This window comes from Ochotona curzoniae, unplaced genomic scaffold, assembly GCF_017591425.1.
Source record: "Ochotona curzoniae isolate NIBS_2020 unplaced genomic scaffold, NIBS_Ocur_1.0 contig_883, whole genome shotgun sequence".
Taxonomy (NCBI): Eukaryota; Metazoa; Chordata; class Mammalia; order Lagomorpha; family Ochotonidae; genus Ochotona; species Ochotona curzoniae.
This window is the reverse complement of record NW_024466599.1, coordinates 69,551,501-69,576,932: the sequence shown is the minus strand read 5'-3', so window position 1 is coordinate 69,576,932 and position 25,432 is coordinate 69,551,501. Positions and strand designations below refer to the sequence as shown.

At 43.6% G+C, this 25,432-nt stretch overlaps 1 protein-coding gene across 3 annotated transcripts in view; it reads left to right on the top strand.

The window, feature by feature from the left end:
* The first annotated feature begins 4,140 nt into the window (after positions 1-4,140).
* The window catches only part of MGAT4A (alpha-1,3-mannosyl-glycoprotein 4-beta-N-acetylglucosaminyltransferase A), a 123,054-nt gene continuing 101,762 nt past the window's right edge, over positions 4,141-25,432 (top strand). The window contains exons 1-2 of one of the 3 annotated variants that reach the window (XM_040993771.1): positions 4,141-4,186; positions 9,082-9,411. In XM_040993771.1, coding sequence (XP_040849705.1) covers positions 9,318-9,411 — 94 coding nt within the window. In that variant the 5' untranslated portion in view covers positions 4,141-4,186; positions 9,082-9,317. Of the gene's footprint in view, positions 4,187-4,646; positions 4,747-8,334; positions 9,412-25,432 lie in introns of those variants that run through there. The other 2 variants (XM_040993772.1, XM_040993773.1) reach the window with 2 other exon arrangements.

Below are 25,432 nucleotides of genomic sequence, written 5' to 3'. Positions count from 1 at the left end.
GTGCCTTCTTGGGCCTCATGTACCCTGAATCTACAAGTTTGTATGCCTTGTCTAAAACACCCCCCAGCTAACACAGAGTTAATAGACTCTTAGACTGCCCATTCTGGGCCCAGTCTCATGAGTTCCTTAGCAGAAGTGATAGAGTACATATTTATCTATTAAAATGAGAGGTCTCTTACCATTGCCACATCAACCATTTTTAAATCCAGAGACAACCTCCTGATGTAATTGACGTAATTGAAACCTGAGTGCTGAAAAAAATCCCATGTGAGCCAGCAGCCAAGAAATCAGAATCTCAGAATTTATAAACACTCATAAATGATGTAAGGTTGGTTGTTAATGGATGGAGGGGGAGTAGAGTAGAAAAGACGAGAATTAGAGATCCTGTACTTGATTTCTTGGAAGCTGATTCACATAAGCCTGGCACCAGCAATAAGCACTCACAGTCAGAGATAAAAGGAAGAGAATCGCTTCCTGCCTGTTCTCTACTTTGAGCTCAAATATCACTTCCAGGAAGGTGTCCCTTCCCTGAAAAGCTGATTGTTGGCTGGATCTTATCAGCTGTCTTAGCACTGTGGACTTGTGGCACACCCTTTTAGGGCTTAATTACACACCCCTGTAATCACAGGTACCCAGAAAGAGTCTTTGGAATAATGAACATGTGTGTGAAAAGGACAGCCCCAACACAGCAGCTTCGTTAGGAATTCGCTATAAAGTGGTGATATGATTGGCACAAAATTTCTCAGGTAGAGTTCTGATAGTGTAAAAAAAGACTGGTCTGGAGAGGTCAGAAAAGAAACTGCCTAAGTACAGAAGAAATGAGAAAGAGAATCATCATAGAAAAGTTTTTTTTTTTTTTTTTTTTTTTTTTTTTTAAGTAAAAGAAGTGGGACATTGTGGCCTAGCAAGTTAACCCCCTGCTTGGAATGCTGCACCGACAGTATCTGGGATGGAGTTTCAGGTCTGCTTCTTTCGGTTCAGCCAGCTTACTGCTGCTTATGCACCTGGGAGGCCGCAGATGGCTCGTGGACTTGTATTCTTGCCATCGATAAGGGAGACCCGGATGGAGCTACTACCTCCTGCTTCAGTCTGGTCTATCCCTGGCTGCTGTGGGCATTCAAGAATGAATCAGTAGATCGCACTCTCTCTCAATCTCTCAACCTCTCTCTCTCTGTTACTCTGCCTTTCAATAAAGGAGTAAAATTTAAAAGAGAGACAATAAATATATAATTGTACATGGGATGTGGTCAAATTGAGAAAGCCACTGACTTTGCTAAACAGATACCATGGGTGCAGCTGGAACACCCAAGACACTGTACTGTTATTAAGAAGCATCATCAACCAAACTGGATCCTGAACTTAATGCAGGATTCCATGGCATTCCAATTCTTTACATCAACTGAGTGAAATCTACCCTTTTCCTAAATATCAGTGTGAGGAGTTTGACACAGATCTAAGTCAATCACCAGATTTTTTTCCCTCCCAAACCGTGTGATTTTGCTGCCAATTAGATTTGCAACAAAATATCAAATTGCTCCCAGAGGAAAACAGTGTGTGTGTGTGTGTGTGTGTGTGTGTGTGTGTGTGTGAGAGAGAGAGAGAGAGAGAGAGAGAGAGAGAGCAGGGGGAAATTTTTTGCTTTCTTCCTGAATAAACTCCATAATCTTTAGTCTGTAACTGAAGATTGTCCTTCTCAGCTTATCTCTCTCCTCTGACATGTGTCTGCTTATAGCATGTTTGGAAATGCTTTCATTTCCTCCTTTTACCAACAGAAAAAAAAAAGTGGACAAGAGGAGAGAAACATAATAATCCACTCAACAAAATATTTTCAGTTGCTAAGGATGTAAACAGTGGGACTGCATGGTGGCGCAATAAGTTAAGCCACAAGTTGCAGTGCCAGCATCCCATATGGATGTAGTTCTGGATGCTGTACTTCCAATCTAGTTCCCTGCTAACGTGACCAGGAAAGTAACAGAGGATGGTCCATGGGCTTGGGCCTCAAGTACTCATATATGAGATGTGGATGAAACTGCTTGTTCCTGACTTCAGTATGGCCCAGCCCTTACCACCCAGGGAATGAACCAGCAAATGGAGGAAGACCTCTTTCTCTCTAGCTATGCCTTTCAAACATATACACACACATAATATTTATTATACACGACATAATATATATTTTATACGTGTATATATACATAAATCTATTTTATGTAGTTTTAAAAAGTGAGCAGAAAGTTAGTGTGGGAGAGAAGTGCCAGTGCTCTGGAATCAAAGAGAGATGAGGTTTAATTCTGATAATTTGATCCTTTGCTATTTGCCTAGCTTTCTATTTGTATCTGCCAAACGACTTACTCTCTTGGGGCCTCTGTTTGTTCCTCTCTAAAATACCTACTTGTGCCACTTGGTGTTTAGGTTCATTTTGAGAAATGGCTCCACTCTCTCTCTCTTTCTCTCTCAAAAGGCAATATTCCATCTGCAAGACATAGTTTGCCTATTTGTCATTAAGAGCACTGTATGTATAGCTAGGCCTAGCATCACCCATTATTACCAGATACTTTAGGCCAAATGTATCCAACAAACCAAAAATTTTATTCTGGGGAGGTCTCTATTTTTATTGCTTACCTCTGGCCATGGAATCCAGCACCACCTTGCTACCTTGCAGTGTGTTTTTCATACACCATAGGAAACCTGGCTGCCCCACAGCAGGAAGATATAGACACCAAGGTTGTTACATTTAAGTCTGGTTCATGGTGCTGGACAGTGGACAAACCTTTTTCTCTGTTCCCCCAAGCCCATGGGGGGCCCCAAGAGGAATGCGATGTGTCATCTCCTGAACTTAAGACTGCTTTAACAGTCACAGAGTGGCAACTCACCAGGGAGAAGATGAAAAAAATCTATGTCAGAGTTGATTCTTAATCACTATTATCTTGAAACAAAAACAAGGCAATTTTGCTGAGAAAACGACCCATACTGATGGGTGCATCTCTGGGAGTGTCCAGTCTTTGGATTATTGTTTTCTGACTGGAATCTATTTATTACCTTAGGAACTTAGCAGGGACAAGGCTGTCTCCTTGATCTTTGGTTCCTGAATCTCAAAAAAAAAAAAAAATTATCTTGCAGGGCTGTTCGATTATCAAAGCAGTAAAGATAGCACTCCTCTTGAGTTTGAACCTGCAGGTACCATGGACTGGCTGTGACATCCTGAGTATGTTTTCACCCGTTCTTTCGTCATATGAAAAATGGAGATTAAACCGTGATGATGCAATGAAAGATCTTACCACCATGCACAGCCTAGAGGTGCTGTGCCCAACGGTAGCTACTGCTAGTGCATATGGATTCTAACAAAAATAGGAGGAGTCTCTGCAAGGTTCGGAAATTAGCCTCAAACTTTATTAAACAATGACAGACTGGGAGTGCAGGGAGCTCAGAAGAAAGAGGTCCAGAACATGGTGGCGTGGGGGAAAAGTCAGGGTCGGTAGCACGATGTGAAGTCCTAGTTATAATTTATTTGTCTCCTAGTTGCTAAAGTCAGCCCTGCACCCTGAGCCCCGGGGCCGCCTCATGGCTAAGTTGGGAATAGCAGTGCTCATGGCTAAAGCTGTCCGTGGGGTGACTGACTGGGGCCACAACCCGTTCCCCACTTAGGCAGTCTAGGCTGGACGGCTGAGGGAACGGAACCCGCCGCTGAAGAAGGCAAGGAGCTGGGGTGCTCCTCATGCTCCCCGCGGGGTTCCGACAGCACCCGGCCGCGGAGGCCGCGGGCTCACCACGGCCTTGGTCGGCAGCCGGAGCCGCCTCTGCCTACGTCAGCGGGGACTAACGCCAGATGTGGTGGCGGACTGGCTGGAGGTACACCCCCAAAACCTAACGGCGGTTCCACACCTCCCGGTGACAAGTAAAGGTAGGCGGGACGGCGTGCCGCGAGACTTATATAGGCTGCGCCACGGCGCTCGCCCACTCTCCCTAAGTGACAGCCCGGCCGGCCACTGGCGGCGGCCCTGGGCCTCGCGGGGCGCCCAGTCGCTGACCGCGCCGGCGACGGCGGCCAATGGCTGGCGGGGTCGTGGGCGGGACGGGCGGCGCTCCCGCGGCGGGGGGCGGAGCCGCGGCGGAGGGGGCGGAGGCGGCGGCGGCGGCCACAGAAGCTCCGGCCCGCGGCCGCGGCTCCGACAGCCGACGCCAGCGGCAGGTGAGGGGGCTCGGGGCGCGAGGCCTGCCTGGCGACGGGGGAGCTCGGGGCGGCTGCGCGAAGGGCACGGGGCTGAGGGGCGGCGCCGGTTGCCGGGCCCTGCGGCGTCCGTGGGGAAGGAAGAGATCCACCTGCTGGTAACGGAGCCGCGCGGCCCGGCCGGGGGGTGTTGGGTCGCGCGCGCGGGGAGCCGCTGCTGTGGCCCGTGGCGCGCTCGGGGCCGGGCCGGGCCGGGCCGGGTCGGGTCGGGGCGCCGGCTGGGCCGCGGGGGCGGGGCGCCCTGTCCTCCACGCCGCCGCCGCCACCTCATCCTCCTCATCCTCCTCTTCTTCCTCCTCCTCCTCCAGCCCCGCTCGGTTGTCGCGCGCTCTCCGGGTGCCGGCCGGACGCCCGGGTGCGTGGCTAGCGCTCCTCGGCGTGACAGGGCGCGTCGACTTGGAGAGAAAAAGTGGAGCGGCAGAGTGTGTGGATGTGAGCGAGGTGGGAGGCGGCAGGGAGAGTTGTCGGCGGGACCCGGCGGCGGACGGCCGAGCCCACGTCCTCGGGCGGGGCCGGGCCAGGTGGGGCGCGTGGGGCGCGGGCGAGGCCAGCGGGGCGCGGAGGGCCGGCCCGAGCCGGGGGGATTCGGGGTGCACTGCCGCGGTGCGGGTTGTCATCCCAAGTGACAGGACCTGCTGGTCCTGCGTGAGAGCGCACCCCCATGTCCAGGCCTCGGTCCATCCCTGGTGTTGGGGAGGCCCCCCCGCCCCCACTGGCTCGTTTCTGAGAGGTGTTTCAGGTGGCACATCTGCTGAGGAGATGTGCTTTTGTGAGCTAACTAGCTAGCAGCTGGAACCCCTTGGCAAGCCCGAGTTTCTCCCTCACGACGCTGCGCGCTCTCGGGCTTCCCGTTCCTCGCTTCCATTGCGAATAGTAAATGGGTCCGAGGCGTGTCTTTAGTACTTGCCTGTCGGGGAAGAGGGGGGACTTTGGCTGTCAGAGGGATTCTTGCATGAAAGATAAAGGGCCTGAGGAGTGTGTTTGTGGACTCCTGAATGGAGAATCCGATAGGCTTGCGGGGGAGAGGGAAAGAAGAGTTTTACTCACAGGTTATCATGACCTGGGTGTTTTGTTCCTACAAGTGTAAATCCGTACTGGCTGATAAAATTATGTAAGCAGCATGGCAAGGCCAACGTTATCTTGTTGGAAAAGAAAAACAGATGAGTTGTGGTGAAGAAAGTGAGCCAGGCTTACGTCATGGGTTTGTGGCTACCTTGGATGGAGCCTGTCGGCCCTCAGGCCCCGGGGTGGTGTCCAGCCAAGAGTCCTCAGCCACGGAAGGGATCGCCATCATTTCAGACCACACTTTGATAAAGTAAAGGTTTGTGCACAAAAATATTGTTACATCTGTTAACAAGGCAGACTGTGTGGTCCGGCTTGAGAGTTGCATTCATTTTTGGAGGGATGCAGAAATGGCTAATTGTGATGACCTCAACCTTATTGTATGTTAGATTCAAATGTATCTAGTGGTAGTCTTGCTGGTTTTTTTTTTTAAGGTGTTGGATTAAAATGTTTGCACGTGTGGGAAATGATGGAAAATGTGGGTCACCTGAGTCTTACAAGTGGCTTGATCAGCCGCCTTTGAAGATTTCCGAGCCTGTGGCTCCTTGGTTTTGCTCTTATCTGGAGATTTTGTTCACTTGTGCTATGTAGTTAAACTTCATTAGTGCGGAAACCCTAATTAAAAATATATGACTTCATTCTTTCTGAGGGAAACCCTTTCATGTATTTCTTGCAAAATATCAGGTCTTTTTTTGTTAGCAGAATTCATGTAAGTATCTTCTTCAGTCCAGAGTTAATACCTTCCTAGCCCCAATAGTTAGTGTTCGTTATGTTCTTCATGTGTTAGGAATAAAGTGGCTGTAGTTTTTTTTTGAGTTTGGAGTTCATTTTATTTGTGTCTGGCTATTTATACTACAGGCTATCATGTGGTTTATGTTTAATACAACTGAATTTTAAGATATCCCTTATTAGTGATTTCCTATTTCTTTTATTACTTTTTTTCTAATAACTGGTGTGCTTTTTGGACATTTTACTAGAACACGATATTTTCTGAAGTAAGATAAGTAGGTCCAAGAATATAGCAACGAAGTTCTAAGCATTTTTTATATAATGCTACACCAGAATTAAGATTCCGTATTACATAATGCACTGAGTTCTCACCTCTGTTTTTATACTGAGAATTCATTGTTGGGTGCTTGTTGATTTAAGATAAACACTTTATGGACTTTAATTAAAATTATACTTTGTTTTTGTCATGAACACTTCATTTCTAAACTGCAGACCTAGGCACATTTACTAACTGTGGAAGGTAGAAAGCAATGCTAACTTTGAGAACTTGTGCTTAGGTTGTATTGTTAGGAGTAGTGTGTTGTAGTACTCCTTGAGTTGGGGTTCAGTGCTTCTAGAATTCAACTAGAAGTTACAGGTGCTGATCAAGGAAGGTTAGCAGGTGTGATTTACTTGGGAGTAGGGGAAGGTATCAGCCAAAGGCTGCAGGAAGTTAAGAAATTTGCTTAAAATATTTACATTTTGTTAATCCTTATGGATTTTTAAATTATTCCATAATTGACCCATGTTTGTTACAGAATATAGCTTTTAAAAAAAATTTGTTTAGTATCTGATAAAACTTAATCTGGGGATGTTCTCCAGTTCCACCTGAGACTTGGCCTGGACTGGGCGCGTCTTTTTGTATGATCATGTGCAGCTGAGCTAATTGAGAGCTAAAGAGTGGTAATAGAGTGGTAGATCTGAGCTTGGACTTTGGAGTCACACAGATGAGGGTTTTCTCTGTGGCTTTGTATCTTTATTGTTAATAGGGTCAATAATGCTTGCCTCAGGACTTGTGACCTTTTAAGCCATTTAATGGGCCCAGTACATAAGGAATATTTAGTGAGTTGTAGTGGCTATCATCATCATCATTAAGTGTCCCTGTGGTTTTCCTAAGCTAGTGGAGATTTCCAGTAACGTTCGGTGTTAAGAAGCAGCTGAGAGAGTAGTTTCTCAATTGCCTGCAAATGGTAGCTCTACTCTTCCACTGAGAGGATTGTCCCTTGGGGTTGCTAGGCCTTTCTGGAGATGCATTAACTCATCCCAGTAGAATGTCATTTAGTATATTGTAAAGTACATCTTGGGGTACCCTAAGACCCCCAGGAAACAGTGCACATCTGGAAGTGCCTACCATTACCCAGGAATGAGACCAGCTGTGAACTAGGGGCTGGCCACATATTTGTTGATACTGTTTTATATATATATAGTTAACATTTATTGAAAACCTATGATGAGTCTGACACCATGTGTAAGTCATGATTTCTTGCTATTTTCTCAGCTGCTTTGTTAGATGGGTAGTGTTTTCTCAGATTTCTTGAGTTAAAACATCCTAGAAATGGCTTTTTTTTTTTTTAAGAATAATTTTATTTGAAGGGTAGAATTGCAGAGATCTTCCATCAGTTGGTTCACTCTCAGGATGGCTATTATTAGCCACTGCTGGGCCAGGCCAAAGGCATGAACCAGGAGCTTCTGGGCTGCCCACTTGGGCGCAAGGGCCCAAGCACTGGGCCGTCCTCCTTTGCTCTCTCTCAGACACATTATCAGGGAGCTCAGTGAAATGTTGGAATATCAGGCATTCAGACTGACATCCTCATGGGATGCTGGTGTCTGAGGCAGTGGCTTAGCTTGCTAAGCCATAATTCTGGCCCTTGAATTGCTACATTTGCTGAATGTATAAATAGTCTCATTTTTACCCTGGGATTAAATTAGTCACTAGGAAAAAGATTTTTTAATAAGGATAATAATAAACAGCAAACTAAATTACAACTTTTCAATTTATTACTTCTGATCGCATATGAAAGAGAACAGAACAGAACATGTTTTCTCGTTTTATGGATGAAAGTGCTGGACTGCATAAAGGGATATAACCAAAGGTCTGTCAGTAATGACAGAGCTGAGTCTAGGACCCAGGTATTTTGAATCATATATTGTAGTCTTGTCAATATCTTACACTAAAAGCAAAAACAACCAAACAAAAACAAAAACTACTTTTGTTTATTTGAAAGGCTAGAGAGATACCAGTTTTCCATCTGCTGGTTTACTCCCCAAATGTCCACAGTAGCCAAGCTGAAGCCAGGAGCCAGGAACTCCATATGTGTCTCCCCTATGGGTGGCAGAACCCCAACTGTTTGAGCCAACACCCGGTGCCTCCCAGAATGTGCAGGACACAGGAAGCGGGATCAGAGGCAGAGTCTGGACTTGATGGAAAATACTCAGAAACAGGATGTGGGTTTCCCAGTGGCAGCTTAACTTCAACAACACTTACCCTGATTTCTTATGTTTTTAATAAGCATTACTTGTTACGCAATAGGAAAATTGGGGAGCATGAAGGTTATGTTAGGCAGAACCATTGTGTGATCATTAGAGCTCTCATCTTGGAATCTGTGAGCCTCATAACCTCTCCCTTTAAACAAGTAACCACGAATAGTTTTTGTTGTTGTTTTTTTTTTTTTTTTCGCTCATGAGGCAAAATAGTGGGGAAGGAATTAGTATGAAGCCTTTTTTTCTTGCAGAAGAAAGACTATATAATTCTAATAGGATGTTTCAAAAAGTTTGTGAACAGATGGAATTAAAAGGTAAGCTTATTGTAATACAAGAACTTTTGAGAGGCTTGCAGTTTTTCATGATAGTATTTTCCATGAACTTTTTGAAGACCTGTTAAATATTAAATGAGTAAGTTAGATGCAGAGATTATCTTTATAGATCCAGGTTAGCCCAGGCAAAGTCCATTTATAATAATGGTGGGTTATAAAGGAAGAAACCCATTTGAACTTTTGAATGAGAGTTTTTTTCTTTTCTCTCCCCAGTCCTTGCAGGAAAGAAGAAAGCCTGAGACATCAGTGTGTGAAGACCTGGTCGGTCCTGAGTAGCAGTTGTTTTGCTGCTTAGATGCCTTCTGCAAAGCATCTGAAATAAACTGCTCAAGTAAATCTTTACAGGCCTAGAGCCAGAAGTACTGAATTCCATTGACTTTGGGATAAAAGAAAAACAGCAGTCCTGGTTGTCATCATAAATATATGAACGAATGTGATGGTGAAATGAGATGAGGCTCCGAAATGGAATTGTAACCACTGCTTTAGCATTTGTCACTTCTTTCCTTACCTTGTCTTGGTATACTACATGGCAAAATGGGAGAGGTAAGAAAACTGTCTCTGAACATTTGCATGAGGTGCAGCGGGGCTCTTGCTTTGTGAAGGGTACGTAGGTGTTTGTGTTAAATATGGTTAAACATTGGCAACCTGCACATTGCATGCTCTCCACTGGCCGATTGTTTCTGACACAAATATGAAATGCTGTTCTTGGACAGAGGAGACAGGTGTTTGCTTTGTGTTTAAGTTCTTGTAATTGCAGTGGGAGAACAGATAATGATCAATGGTTTGTTACACCTGACAACCACAGTGAATAAGTTTTTGTTTGGGTATTTTATTTTTCTGTGGGTTTTTCTTGTTGTTTTGATGTGCTAAGCATCGTAAATGTTTCAGGAAGTTTCATATACTGGCTGTTTTCTGAAACATGAGAATGGATGTACTGTGTTCATGAAATTTGCATGCTGATTATGCTGAAGATTTGGGGCTAAGTAGTTAAAAATTTCTACTGCTTGCCTTGACAGACTGGACTTTAGGCAAAAATATTTAAGGTATTTAAGGGGAGGCTGAGGAGAAATTCTGATTAGAATACTAGAAAGGTGTTTTTAAGTTAATCTGTTGTACTGTATCTGAAAGGAAAGTTATAGATTTGTTGATTGGAACTAGGTTCAGGAATAATGCATCCTCTTTTTTTTTTTTCCTTTTTTGTAGAGAAAATATTTAGAGTGAATTTCTGTTTACGCTTTTGGGCTCCTCATGTGAATTTAAGGAATGTTGCTAGTGAGAGAAAAGCTGGAGGATTCAAGATACCTATTTAATTTGTAAGAGTCCAGTTAGAGTAGTTGGGCTTCGAACAAGTAGGATATTCTTATTCCTTACCATTCTCTAAGTTGGGTTTTAATTTTGGAGAAAACTCTTAGACGTGAAGTGAATGTAAAACTTCTTGAAAGACCTTTGAGTACAAGTAAATACTTTTTAGATTTTGTTTTTTATTATAGCAAATGAGAACGCTTATTCAGGAAGAACTCTGATTTAATTCAAACTGTTGATTGTCCCTGACGTGAACAGTAACCAAAACACCTCTGAAAGTCTACCTAAGAAGTAAGAGAATTGACAAAAAGACAAGTACACAGATTTTTTTTTCTCCTAATAGCAAAGTATTTATTTACAAAATTATATTATTCAAGAAACTTGACCCTTTTTACTGTGTGTTAAGGAATTTAAAGTTTTGGAATTTTCATTACATTGAAATTTTTTAAGGGCAACATTGTTTTTTTTATTTTAAGATTTATTTGACAGAGTGGCATAGCGAGGAAGAGAGAGACAGAGAAAGGTCTTCCATCTAGTGGTTCACTAATGGCTGGGACCCAGATTGGAGCCAGGAGCCCAGAATTTCCTCAGGGTCTCCATGTGGTGGCGGGGGCCTCAAGTACTCTGCTCATCTGCTGCTGCCTGTCCACACATATTAACAGGGAATGGGGTCAGAAGCAAAGCAGCCAGAACTTGAATTGGTGTTCTGATATGGGCTACCAGCATGATAAAGCAATGACTACTTAATCTGCACCACAATGCTGACTCCATCCCATTTTATCTTGTTTCTTATATAAATGCATTGTAAGCATCCTTTAACAGTGTAAGTTGTATTTAGATTTCAAAATTAATTTAAATGTAAAGACTCTTTCAGCATAGAGTCTTAGGCCCACACGCTGCTGTTCTAATAGCCATGGGGTCCTTCTGGGCATTCTCCTCTCTTCCTGCCTGGTGTTTTGTCCAGACTTTCTCAGGTATCAGTGTAGGACTGATGAATTGTTATATAAAATTCCCTGTGCTGAGTTGAGTTGTTATCATTTATGTAACTACTCTAACTGTCAAGCATTTGGATTCTTTCTAGATAGTTCTGGCAGTCAGCCTAGAATTTGCAGGGAAGTCTGATTCATATTTTCAGTTCTGATGTATCTATAAGTCTTGTGCTCTTTTAAAATTTGTTTTAAATATTGCTTATTTGAAAGTCTGAATGAGAGAGAAGTCAGAGAAAGAGAAACAGAGGAAGTCTGCGAGAGAAAAGACGGAGTGGGGAAGTAGGATGGGGAGGGAGAGACAGATCTTCATTTGCTGGCTCCTTCCCAACAAATGCAGTTGTGTCTGGGACAGACCAAACCTAGGAGCTTCTTCCAAGTCTCCTACATGAGTGACACTGACCCAAGCATTTGGGCCATCTTCTGCAGCTTTCTCAGTTGTATTAGCAGGGAGTTGGATCAGAAGTGGAACAGGCAGGACTCAAATCCTAACCCATATGGGGTGCTGGTTGCAGGTGGCAGTATTACCCATAAAGTCATAATGCTGGCCCTCTCTGATTTCCATTTAAAAAGAGTGTAACCTTTGACATTGCCAGACTAAACGTTTATTTTTTTATTCATTTCTTTAGTTGTTTGCATGTACTTATTTTGTGCCTAGCTATGTATTTTGTGCTGTGAATATGGAAACAAACAATTTTATGCCCTTGCAGTTCAGGGACTGATGGGGAAAGATTCATTGTTAAAAAGTATACCATTAGGGGCTGGTGCAGTGGCATATCAGGCTAATCCTCTGCCTATGGCACTGGCATCCCATATGGGTGCAGATTTGTGTCCAGCCTGCTTCATTTCTGATCCAGCTCCCTGCTAATGCCCTGGGAAAGCAGCAAAGGATGGCACCTAAATGGGAGACCCACAAGAAGCAGTTGGCTCCCAACTTTGGAATGGCTCAGCTCCAGCCATTGTGGCCATTTGGGGAGTGAATCAGCAGATGGGAGATCTCTGTCTCTGTCTCTATAATTCTGACTTTCAAATAAAAATTAAAATTTTAAAAAATTATTACCATTAGGTATGTTGAAATAGAATAACATAGTGCTTATCCTGTTATAAAGCGTATTACATGTATTATGTTATTGATTCGTCATAACAACCCTGGGTGGTCTTACCTCCTTTCTGTAGATGGGGGAAACTAGGCAGAGTGGTTGAAAAGCTTACCAGAGTCCTCTGTGAAGTAGTAGAGTTGGAGTTTGGATCCAGGTTGACTGGTTCTAGAGCTTATCCTCTTGGCCATTGGCCTACTGCCCCGAAGAGCAGTGGATGTTGCACAGAGGAGGTAGACTGAAGGATGAATTTGCAAGTGATGCAGAATGGAGAATAGTAAACATACTAAGAGCTGCACATGCAGCTTTAAGATCTGAAAGAGAGCAGAGATTTATGCTTTGAAAGTGTGAGGTGCTTGTTATGACTGGCACATAGGATTCCTAGACTTTTTTTTTCCCTGTTTATGTGAAGGAGTTACAGAGAGGGAGAGACAGCTCTCATTTGCTGGTTCACTACTCAGATGGTTGCAGTGGCCAGTGCATGGCTGGGTCAAAACCAGGCAATTCATCCTGGTTTCCCATATGGGTGTCAGGGGCAGTGCTGGGCAGTCGTCTGCTGCTTTCCTCAGGCCAGTAGCAAAGAGCTAGATTGGAAGTACAGCAGCTGGGACTTGAACTGGTATCCATATGTGATCCTGGTTTTGCTGGTGGCCGCTTTAGCTGTTATTCTACAGCATCAGCCCTGAAGAATTTCTGAGCTCAGTGGTTGATATTTGTCTTAGGCGGGCACCACGCTGCCATTTTCCCCGTTCTTTCCTGCAAACTAGCCAGCCCACAAGATCCTGATTCTTTTCATTCTTGTCACCACAATATCCATTGTTTTTGAGAAGACTCTTCGACTTGACTTTCTTGTGCTCAGTTGCAAAAGAAGCCACTTCCTTTGGGAAGAGAGTAGGAGCTATTTTATGTCTTTAGGCAGAAATTCTTGAGCCTGAATTTTGAAAGTGGTTATGAGGACAATGACAGGCTTCTCTCAGAGAAGAGCCCTCCTGCATCTTGGAGCGTAGCACTAAATGAGAGGGCAGGAATTTAGCATTTTTTTATTCTACCTCACCAGCTGTGGGCCAGTACCCCACAAGTCCAGGAAGGGGCTGTGGTGTCTGATCCACTCACCATGCTGCAGAGTAAAACCTTTGTTCCGGAACCCCCCACCTCTCCAGTGCACTTGCCTGGGATTAGCACCAGGCAGCGAAGGACTAAATAGGGAGAGCTGAAGTTCTGCTTTCCCCAGTTTGAAATCTCCAGGCTGAAGCTGGAGGAGACTGCTGGAGGGAAACAGGAGAGTCCTGTGTCTTTGGTTGCAGCAATCTGGAAGGGAATTTCTGCCTTGCTACTTGGGGTGGGCATGGAAGGGAGTTCCTTTAGTTCACTACCCTTAATTTTCATAAATAGCTATTTCTTAATTTGATCTTTAACCTTCTGATGGTTTTAAAATGTTTTAAGTGATTTCTTGAAAGATTTCAACAGAGCTGGTGTTGTCATGGTTAAAGTTGAACTACAGAAGGCAAAACAAACAAACGAACAACAACAACAACAACAAAAAAAAAAACCCACAGAGGGAAGGAGGGAGAACTTGTCCATATTTGGTTCACTCACCATATATCCACAACATCCAGGACTAGGCAAAGCTGAAGCTATCAACTCTGACTGGGTCTCCCACTTGGGTGGCAAGAACCCAGTACTTAGGCTGTCCCCTACTGCCTCCGAGGGTCCATGTTAGCAGGAATCTGGAATTAGGAGCTGAAGCTGGGGCTCACACCTTAGGCACTCCTGCAGGACTATGGGCGTCCCTATTGGCTGAAGGCTCAGCCCCTTTTTTCTTTATGGCTGCATAATACTCTACTTTGTGCATATACAATGATTTATTCAACTACTCTTCTTTCTCGGAGCATTTCAGTTTTTATTCATAATCCACTCATCTAACATTTTTTAAATCACATATTTTTCTAAGCTAGGCTTTATGTAATGAAAATTTATTTTTTCTAATTTTTTAAAATTTTAGCTTTAATTTTTTGCCCAAACTCTGGGCAATCAAGAACTTAATTTTTGAAAAAAAAATGTAGTTACTACTGCTTACATTATAAACATGAATGGCGGGGGGAACAGTTGATTTGATTAACATTAAATTTAAATAATCAGAAAATGTAGATGTTGCTCTTTGTGTAAAAGCGTATTTTGTTTACCCATTAAGCTTGCTATTTGGTTTTGGCAACCAAGATAAAAGACCAGTTTTTTAGAAGCTGTATTCTTTATTGTTCCACCAGGAAGGTAAGAGGTAACTTGGAATAAATCACAGTAACTATTTTTTTTTTCAATTTATGTTTCTAATTTAAAAAAGAGTAAATGTCCATATGCCAGTGTTTTTCCCTCTCCTTTGGTGGTTGAGATATTAGCTGGTTTTCTAGCAAAGAGGATGGAGAATTGGCATGTGAATTCATCTCACTGCAACTGGTTTCGGTGTTTATGGTCTCAGAGCTGTTTCTTTCCTATTTTTTAAAAAAACTGTTTAAGTCAGTGTTCTAATTCAAGTACCAGATACAGTTAAGAAATACACAGATCTTCTGGTGTAGTTCTGCAAGTTGTCACAAAGGCATTTCTGTGTAACAAAGGCCAGCAATTCAAACCATTGTGTCCCAGTGTATACCAGAAGACAGGTAGTGCTACTTTCTAGTGTACACTGGGACAGAATTCTTTGAACATTTTACCTACGAGTTGCTGGGTCAGCTACATTTTATTTTTGGAAAGGTAGAAAGCAGACAAGTGGAAACTGACATCCGCTGATTCACATCCCATCGTGCTCACAACAATCATTAGATTGGAACTCAGTCCGAGTCTCACATGTGGGTGGTGGGGAACCAAGTTCTTGAGCCATTGCTTGCTGCCTCCCAGGATGTGCAACAGCTGGAAGCTGGATCAGAAGCAGAGGAGTCAGATATTAAACCAGGTACTCTTTGGGAATCTGGGATCCAAGTGGTCAGTTTATCACTGAGTAAAGTGTCTGCTGTGGCAGCAACTTTTCTTTCTTGTAGTGCATCTCTGAAGGGACCAGATCTTGGATTTTATTGCTTTATTGCAGTTTGTTTAGCCTTCCTGCTTGCATCTTCTCCTACCTCTATACATTGCTGTCTTCCCTAAGATGATAGACACAAAACTTGTCATTTGAGTACGGTAACTGTGCAAGGTTAAGACAATATAATCTCTTTCTCCCTCCTTCCTGTTTTCTCGCTTTCTTCTTTCCCCACCCTTTTTTTCCCTCTTCTTTCCCACCTTTTCCTCCCCTTCTCTGGCCTCTCACTGTTTCTCTCTGGCTCTCTAAAAGTTTGTTTAATTTATTTGAAAGGTAGAGTTACATGAAGGGTGAGACAGAGGTGGAGGCAGAGAGAAAAAGATCCATCCATCTTCCAACTGTGGCTTCACTCCCTAAATGACCACAGCAGCCAGTGCTGGACTAGACCGGAGCCAGGAGCTACATTTGGGTCTCCCACAAGGGTACAGGTGCCCAAGCACTTGGGTCCTCCTCTGCTGTTTCCCTAGATGCATTGGTAGGGAGCTGGATCAGAAGTGGAGCAGTCAGGACTTGCTCCATATGGGATGCTGGTGCTACAGACAGAGGCTTACCCATTACAACATGGCATCAGCCCCCTTTTCTCTCTCATTTAAATATTTAATTATTTTTATTGGAAAGGCAGATAAGATTTATAGAGAGAAGGAGAGACATAGAGAAAGATCTTCCATGTATGGTTCATTCCCCAAGTGGCTGCAGCGGCCAGAGCTGAGCAAATCCAAAGCCAAGAGGCAGGAGCTAGGAGCTTCTTCCAGGTTTCCCACATAGGAGCAGGATCCCAAGACTTTGGACTGCCCTCTATTGCTTTCCAAGGCCATAAGCAGGGAGCTGGATGGGAGGTAAAGCAGCTAGGACATGAACTAGCACCTACATGGGATCCCAGTGCTGGCAAGGCAAGGATTTAGTCATTGAGCCATTGCAACAGGCCCCAGCCTGCTTCTTTGTCTTTTTATTAATATTTGCATAGTTGAAAGGGATGCACACTCATGTGAGCCTCTGATTATGGTGGAGAGCGTCAAGGCATAGAGGATAAGTGGTTTTTTTGTTTGCTTGCTTGTGTTTTTCACTCCTGTGTCTGCCATAGAGACTACATCAGCACCCAGGGATGGAATATAGTCATTTGATGACTCCCTGGAGACCCACATGTGGGGAAGAGTGTTCCCGAGGGTGTTACTTGACTGGTATTAATAATTCTAAGAAGTTGTTGGTTTCATTGCTCCAGGGTTGTGAAAAATCTTTCTAAGGTCTGTTATTTGACAAAGTCCACCTTAGTATATCCACAGACCCTGGAACATACTAAAAAGATTGGCCAGGAGAGTTGTCCAAGCTGTTCTACCTTCCATCTTCCAACAAAGTGCTTACTTTCTTTGATGGTCCAGAGGAGCTGGCTATCCCGTACCCTGTGTCCACTGCACAGACAGCAGCAACTGAGGAGGTCCAGTGCTGGAACATAAGGTTGTTCCACATATGCTGTGATTTTCTCTGTGATTGAGGTTTGAATCTCACAGTATAGTTGGGGAGTCCTCCAAAATACTGCACCTCTGATAGTCTCAGACTGACTGTTGTATGGACCAGTCAATTAAGGGTTGCATTCAGTCCGTCACCTGTAGTAGCAATGCACTTAGAAGTGGTGGAGCCGATTGGTTATTTCTTTCCCTAGCCCCATCTCTCCTGTGAACTGTTATGTATTATGGTCTAGTCCAGCTATCCTGCCACAGGCCTGGTCTTTATGCACACTAGGGGGAACCACAGTCTGATTAGGGTGACCCACAATAACCCCCACTAGCCTAGCAGGTGTATGCCACAGTTCCCCTACCAGGCCAACTCTCATCCCTGGATCTTGCACCTGTCATTACTGCAATCCAGACTGACACAACACACCCAGTCCCAACACTTGCCAGTGGGAACTGTGGCCTAGTGGGGGGCGTTCCCCAAGTTCCTCTAACAGGTTGCTCCCAGCCCCAGATCTTGTGTGTGCTGAACAATGCTGTAGATCACCCTGACCAGGCTGGCCCCGAGTCCTGCCACTCAAGAATGGGTGCTGTGGCCTAGCTTGTACCCATCCTGGCTTTCACTGGGGAGGTGGGTGCCACTGCTTATCCCAGCCTGGCTCACCCCCAGCCCCAGCCCCAGCCCACCTGTATACCAATGGGTCCTGCTGCCTTTACCACCTGGCCTGCCCTGTCCTCAGTCCTAGCTGTCATGATTACCAGTGGGAAATGTAGCCTAGCAGAGGAGTGCCCACAGCTCCCCCACGATGGCCCATTCCCAGCCCTGGATCTTATGCCTCCTAGAGGGTATTGTGATCCAGCTTAATATGGCTCACACCCAGTCCTGACACTTGCCTGTGTGAGTGATGACCTAGCAGGGGAGTCCCTCAAAGTTCCCTCTACCAGACCAATTGCCTGGATTTTATGCAGGTTGGCAGGTGCTTTGACCCAGCCTGGCATGGTCAGCTTGCAGTCTTAGTTCTTGTTAACATTGGCTGATGTTGTAGCCTAGCCCAGCTGAGCATAACCCACATCCTGCCCTGACTCTCATACATGCTAGCGGGTGTTGCAGCCTGGCCCACCCTGGCCTGCCGCTAGATCCAGTTCACACAAATGCTAGCAAGTGATACAGCCTGGCTTGACCTAGCCTGCCCCAACAGCGGCTCTTGTGCTCACACTGGTGAGAGCTGCAGTCTTGCAGGGTAGTTTCCCAAGTTCTCCTATCAGGCCCATTCCCAGCCCTGGATCTCATGCATGCTGGTGGGTACCATGGCCCTGCTTGGCATGGTCTGCTCTCCGTACTGGCCTTTTCATATGCGAGCTGGTACTGCAGCTTAATGTAACCCAATCTCCAGCTATCCCCAGCACCTTGGTCAGGCGAGTCTCATGGTCCAGCCTAGCTTACCCTGTCACCACCCCCAGCTCTCCATGCAAACTGGTGGGTGCTACAGTCCTACAAAGGCAAGCCCGCAAATCCATTACAGAATCTGCCCCCAGAACTGGTTCTTTCATGTTCTAGTGGGTGCTTCAGCCCAGCATGATGTAGCCCACTGGGTGGGCATATACTGTTGTCTAGTTCACCCAGGTGTGTTCCATAGACCTTGCTTTTGCTTGCACCAGTGGATGGCAATCTCTGGCCTGACCCAGGTATGCCTTCTGGTTTCCCACCCTCTAAACCATCCCATCTCAGCTCCCTCATCTTCCTGCAAGTGCAGTGGCCCATTCTGTGGAAGCCGCTGGAAGTCATTCCTCCCCCATCAAACATGCCTTTAGGCGCTTCCACTTCAATACATTCCCAGACCCCCTTCCCCTGGCAATCTGCAGCCCCCTTACCTGAGGGCTGAGCTGGTGTGTCCTGGCTTGGGCTTCCCCACCTTCCCCACATATCTTTAAAAAAAAAATAGAATAGGCAACTGTGTTGGCACACATATATTGTATAGTTAACACAAATTTGGTACTAACTAGACCAAGAATGCTGGCCAGCTACTGGCTGATTTTCTCCAGCAGTGTAACATTTGCCTAGGTACAAAGCTCTTTCTGTTATTAAAATGAAGTTACCAACCTTAGGTATGCATTTTGTTATAATCAACATACTAATTCAAGGAGAGTTTAAGAACTGGAAACTTACGCTTGATTGCGGTAAAAGTGATGAAAGATCCAGAGGGCTGGGGAGGAGTTTATTGTTCTCATATTACTTAATTGTAAATTTTACTTAAATTTCTTTTTCACTTTATTTGAAAGGTGGAGAGACAGATGTGGATATCTTAAATTTCTGGTTCACTGCCCAGATATCTTTAACACCAGCCTAGGCTAGGCGAAAACCAAGCAAGGAACTCCACCTGAGTCTCCCATGTGGGTGGCATGGACCCAAGGTACTTGAGCCTTCATCAGCTGTCTTGTAGGTGCATTAGCAGGAAGGTGGATGTGAAGCGGAGTATCAGGCACTCTGAGACAAATGCCTGTCCCTTACATTTTTCTGCTTTAAATACCTTGTCTCTTTAGACTTGAACGTTTTGTGTGTTGATGTGAACTTATCTTTTTTTTTCTCTTGAAATTTACTTAAAAATATAATTGGTACTTTTGAATTTCAAACACCTCAATCAGTAGATGAAAGAAGTACTGCAAAAACTTACTATCCCATTTATATATAAGTGTATTCTAAACGATCAGTATCCTGGGCTTCATTTCTTTTACTTCTATACTTCCCCATGGTTATGGTAATTCTTATTGTCTGGAATTTAAGAAATCTTACTAGAGTGGTGAGAGAAAAAGTGAATGTCTTCTGAGGCCAGTCATGCCAAACAAGATCAGGGTTATTGACTGGAAGTATGATGGGAACCTTTTTACCTATCCAAAATATTCTGGTCTGGGCTACTTGTTATGTGTTTCTTGGCAGTTAAACTTGTTAAGTTAATTGGGTCTTCCAATTATAGCAATTTTAGTTGTTTTCCTTTTGGAAGAGGATTTTTAAAAAGGTTTATTTTATTTTTGTTTGAGAGGCAAATAGGCAGAGATAAAGAGAGACAGAGAGAGGGAGAGAAGTCTTTGATCTGCTTGCTTACTTCCCAGTGGCCACAATAATCAGAGCTGAGCCAATCCAAAGCCAGGAGCCAGAAGCCTCTAGGTCTCCCATGTGGATCCTCTGCTACTTTCCCAGGTCATCACCTGGCACTGGATTGGAAGTGGAGCAACTGGGACACAAATTAGCATTTATTTGGGACACTGGGAGCAAAGGAGAATTAGTGTGCCAAGCCAAGTAACCAACCCTGGAACAGGAGTGTGTGTGTGTGTGTGTGTGTGTGTGTGTGTGTGTGTGTGTGTGTGCGCGCGCGCACTTTTGTCATTAACCTCACTTGGTAGAGAGATATTGCAATAGAGAGATATTACAAACTTAAGCACACCCAGTTTGAATTTTTTATTAAAAGTCCAACTCAAGTTTTCTTTTTCTGAGATAAGAAATCTAGTCTAGGAGCTTGATTACTTTAGAACACATCATTGAATATTCTTTTTTTACTCAGCTTCTTTATGTGATCACTGACTTGATTTCTATCTCTCTCCCTTTGTTACATTTTTTTACTTTGTTCCAAAACCGTGAGCTTCACAAGATTTCCTGTTTGTCTCATTTCTTGTTTTCTGTAGGTAGATAGAAAATTTTACCGTGTACTTTATAAGCAGACGAACATATTAGAGGAGGAAAGGGGGAGAGGTGAATCCCTATACTTGTAAAAATATACTGTTGAGTGTTTTTAATGTAAGATGCTTAAATAACAAAAAGGTTACTTGTGCAAAGTCTAAAAATTAATATAAATTAAGCACATTCTATTTCTTTTCATTTTTGCATTCAACATTGTTTTTAATTATTTTAGAAGATTTATTCATTTTTATTGGAAGGGCAAATCAGTTTTATGGAGAGGAGAGAGGAATCTTTCACCTGCTGGTTCATTCTCCAAATGGCCACAATGGCCAGAGTTGCTTTTGGGTCTCCTATGCAGGTGCAGGGTCCCAAGGCTTTGGGCCATCCTCTACTGCTTTCCTAGGCCATAAGCAGGGAGCTGGATGGGAAGTGGAGCAGCTAAGACAGGAACCAGAGGCCATCTGGATTGCCTGAACTTTTAAGATGAGGCCTTAGCCATTGAACCAGGCCTTCAACCTTGTTTTTAAATAGTGTTTTTTTTTTTTCCAGTAGTTTATAAAGTAAATATACAGGCCCTAAATAAAATTTTCTTTGAATGAATGGTTGGCTTCTGGGGCCATCTGAGGTTATTTGCACTACCTGCTTAGCACTTTTCCCAGACATCCTTGAAAACATCCTTGCTTATCATATTTGTATGCTTCCAGACCCATCTTGATTTTTTTTCCTGTCAGATGATGTGTAATTAGCTGTGACTTACATTAACTTGTTCCTCTTATTAGGAGTTACATTAGCTCAAAATTCCTGTGCCTGTGAGACCTAATGATTGAAAAAAAAAATGTTACTGTTGCACTTAAGAAACAGTCATTGCTGGTTTTCCTAATTTTTTTTTTTTTTACTTCTTTTTATTATCATTTTATGATACAGTTCCATAGGCCCTGGGATTTCCCTTATTTCCTTCCCTATTCCCTTCCCCCTCACGGAGTCCCCCTATAGCATTACTATTCTTCTTACATATGTCCATCATTATGGGCATGGACAATGGCAGAGAGTCCAGCATCCTGTTGTCAAGACATGGTTAGCAGTTTCATTGGGAGTCCATCTTTGCCTGGAAGTAGAGATGCATACTGCATTGTGTCGTCATATCTGGATATGATAGCCTCCATTACACAGTTACTATACATCCCTTTAAATGAAAAGCCACAAAACAAAATCAACAACAGGAAGAAAAAAAAAATAAATTAACAACACCATGAAGTTAAAAAACATGCTACAGAATGACTAATGTGTCATTGAAGAAATGAAAAAGAAAATCAAAAACCTTCTTGAAGAAAATGATGCTACTCTATGATCTATGAGTCATTGATGAATTTAATCAGAAGAGTGTTTTGAAGAGACATGAGATATAGTTTCTGCTGATCTTTGTTGGTGAAATGTGTCTACTGTAGGCAACAAATAGATAGGTTTTGTTTTTTAATCCATTCTACTAATCTATGACATTTGCTTGATAAGTTTAAGCAATTTACATTCAGAGTTAATATGAATGGGTGATAATTTGGCCCTGTCATTTTAACAATAGGTTGTTCATTGATTTAGTTTCTGTTATTTTACTGGGATGTTCTTTGTTTTTGCCTTTGGTTTTGGTGGGCACTATTCCTTTTTTTCTGTCAAGAGAACATCTTTAAGTATCCTTTGTAGGGCAGGCTTGGAAGAGACATATTCTTTTAACTTTACTGTGGAAGAATTTTATTTCATTTTCAAAGACAAAGGAAAGTTTTGTTGGGTATTTTATCCTGGACTGACAGGTTTTCTAAGAATCTGGAATATGTCGTTCCATTCTCTTTTTGCCTGTAGAGTTTCCTGTGAGAGGTCTCTTGTGAGTTTAATTGGCATTCCTTTATATGTCAGTTGATCTTTTTCATGTGCACATTTAAGGAACTTTTCCTTATGTTCAACTGAAGAGAGCTTGATGATCATGTGTCTTGGTAAAGATTGCTTTTGGTCAATCCTGTTGGGAGTCCAATGCCCCTCCTGGATGTTGTTTCTCAATTTTTTCTCTAGATTAGGGAATTTTCCCTTATTATTTTATTAAACACATTTTAAAACCCATCTTCTCTTTCTGCAACTTCTGGGACTCCCATAACTCTTACATTTGGCCTTTTAATAGTGTCTTTCAATTCTTGAATACTTTTCTTGGCCTGATCCAGCTCTGCTTCCAGCTTTTTGTTTGCTTCCCTCTGGTGACAGGAAATATCTTCCAATTCTGAAATTCTTCTTCTGCCTCCTTCATTCTATTTAGGAAACTCTCCACTGTGCTTTTAATTTGCTCCACTGTATTCTTAATTTCTGATATGTCATCTTTCATTTGATTCATTTCCAATGTGATGTATTCCTAGAATTCCTTGAATTCCTGTTTTACATGCTTCTCATTGTAGATAAGCTTTATAACAAGTGTTTTGAATTCTGTATCCCCCATTTTCTCAGTGTCTTCCTCAGTTAACTCTGATGTTGGCAAAGGCTTTTGCTCCTTTGCACGAGAGTCTTCAGTAATGTTCATTGTTCCTCTGCCTCTTGTTTTGCTCTTGGCCATTGTACTTCTGGTTATCAGAGTCTTCTTCTTGGGGCAGGTTTTTAAGCTGTGTCACCCACAGGTCTACAGTTCGATATAATTATTGTAGTTGGTACACAGCTATTTGCTTGCAGCCAGCTGTACCACTCCCTCCAGCAAGTTCCAGGTCTGGGTTCTTATGTTAGATTTCCACCATGGTCTTTGTAACCCCAGCTCCTGGCTCACCAATCTTCACCTCCTGTGATACTGTGCTGAGGCTGCACTGTTGTCTGTACAGTCTTTCTCCCACTTCTGGTTGGAGTAGGTCTCAGGATTAGGGAGACACCTGGTGTCCTATATAGCTAGGTTGTTGTTGGTGGTGATCTTGCTGGAACCTGTTGGACGTTAGATCTGGGTGCTACACGGACCTATATTGACCCATACAATGCCACAGTCAGTGTTATTTTCCTGTGGAACCAGGCAGTGCACTGTTGTCCCTGCAGTCTTTCCACACTGTAAGAAATGGTGCCAGATGTACTACTGCTAAAGTTCTTATCTGCTGGCCTTCAGGCTGAGGGTTACCTGGGCCTGTCTTGGTTGTAACCTGTAGGATGCCAAGTTGTTACAGTTTGCTGAGCCAGAAGTGAGTTTACTCCCTGCTCGGTGCATGCACAGTCCTGTCCCATAGCCTTTGCCTCCTTAAACAAAATGGCTCCCAACTCGGCTCTAGGGGGCTAACTGGGCTGTGAAATCCACCGTGTTCTCACGCCGCCTGTCTGGGGCCTGCTGCTCTGTCTCTGCTCCTGGTCAAATCAAACAGACCAGCAGGACAAGCAGTTCTTTGTCTGGGTTCACCTCCCAAGCTCCCAGTGAAATTCCCTTCCCACCTGGTTGCTGGTGGAGTTCTGGCTGCTGGAGAAGTTCTGGCTGCTGGTGGAGTTCAGATTGCTGTTCGTTGAATGCCACTGGAGTATCAGTCACTGCAACTCTACACCGTTTGTCTGCTGCTTTCCTGTGTCTGTCAGTCTCCAGGTACCCCTCTGCTGTTGTTCTGTCCTCTGCTATTTCCTGGAATGTGCCCTCTCTGCTTCACACTGGCTAATATTTCTCCATCTGTTTAAATGTATCCTTACGCTATTTCGCCATCTTGATTCTCCCCCTCGGTTTTCATAATTTAATCATGCTGCTTTAAAGCATACAGTTTTTTTCTAGATCTGGTTTCATGAAATCCTAAGTGCTTGTTCTATATTGATGCATTTGAGTTCATCAGTCCCAGTAGGATTGGATTTTATAGGGAAAGTTGGCATTTCACATTTGTTCCTTGAAGAATGTGAAGAGTCAAGTGGGATAGCAAGAGTTTCCTGAGTAGAGTTTGTTCCTTCTCATGTTGGCAAATAGCCAGTTGTTTCCTGAACTTACCTTTGTTCATCCTTTTGTGGAGATGCTTTTCTTGACAGCCTAGTTGCTGTTGCAAAACAGCAAATTTTTTTCTCAAAAATTTCACAAATCTGTGTGTGTTCTGGAAAAGAAGTAGGTTTTCCAGGAAATATAACAGTATTAAACTGAATTTCAAGTGTGTCATATATGTGTTTCTCAGGGGTCTTTCTTTTTTTTTTTTTCTTTTGTAGTTCAGCAAGATCACGCCCCCGGAACACTTTTATCTAAAAAGTGTTTTGTTTTAACCTTTAATCAATAGTGAAGTTCAATTTATTTGCAGAGTTTTGCTGAGACATGATGTTGCTGATATTTTATTCTGCTGCCATCACTGCCTTTTCAGGAGAAATAAGTCTCAGGACTGACAGTAGACGTAGAAGTAGTGGTTAGGAGCAATGAGTACCATTTGTTGACTACATTTCTGGACCCATTGAGTCCTCACAACATCTCCAAGGAAGAGATGAGTATTAGTATCCCTGGTTGACATGAGGATATGCAGGCCATCAGCAATTCTTGAATCTATTGGATGACCAAGAAGAATAAAAGTCCAAATTCAAGTGTGTCTATGTATTAACCTTTTATCCCTATAATGAAACACTTGAGGAAACTAAAAAAGACACAAAAAACTTATTTCATGGTTCTCAAGATTTCACAAGGCAAGCCCTATGGGTTTGGCCTTTGGTGATATAATTCTTGCTGGCATTCACCCCGGTGGCACAGAACATCAGTATGAGCTGGGAGTTTGCTGTGTTTGTCTGTCTCCTTATAAAGTCATCAGGATACAAACATGGGGGCTAAACCCAGTACCTAATGTGGTCTAATCACCCCCCTACCTGTGACCTCTGGGATTGGATTAGATTTTCACACTCTTAGTAGCATGAATTTAGTGCATTGGAGTTACCTTCTCTGAGTTTAGAGTCAGGATGTTCAAATTGTAACAGACCCACATAGCTTGTTCCACCTGCATCCATTCTCAAACTGCCTACTGACTTCTGAAACCAAAATGTATCCT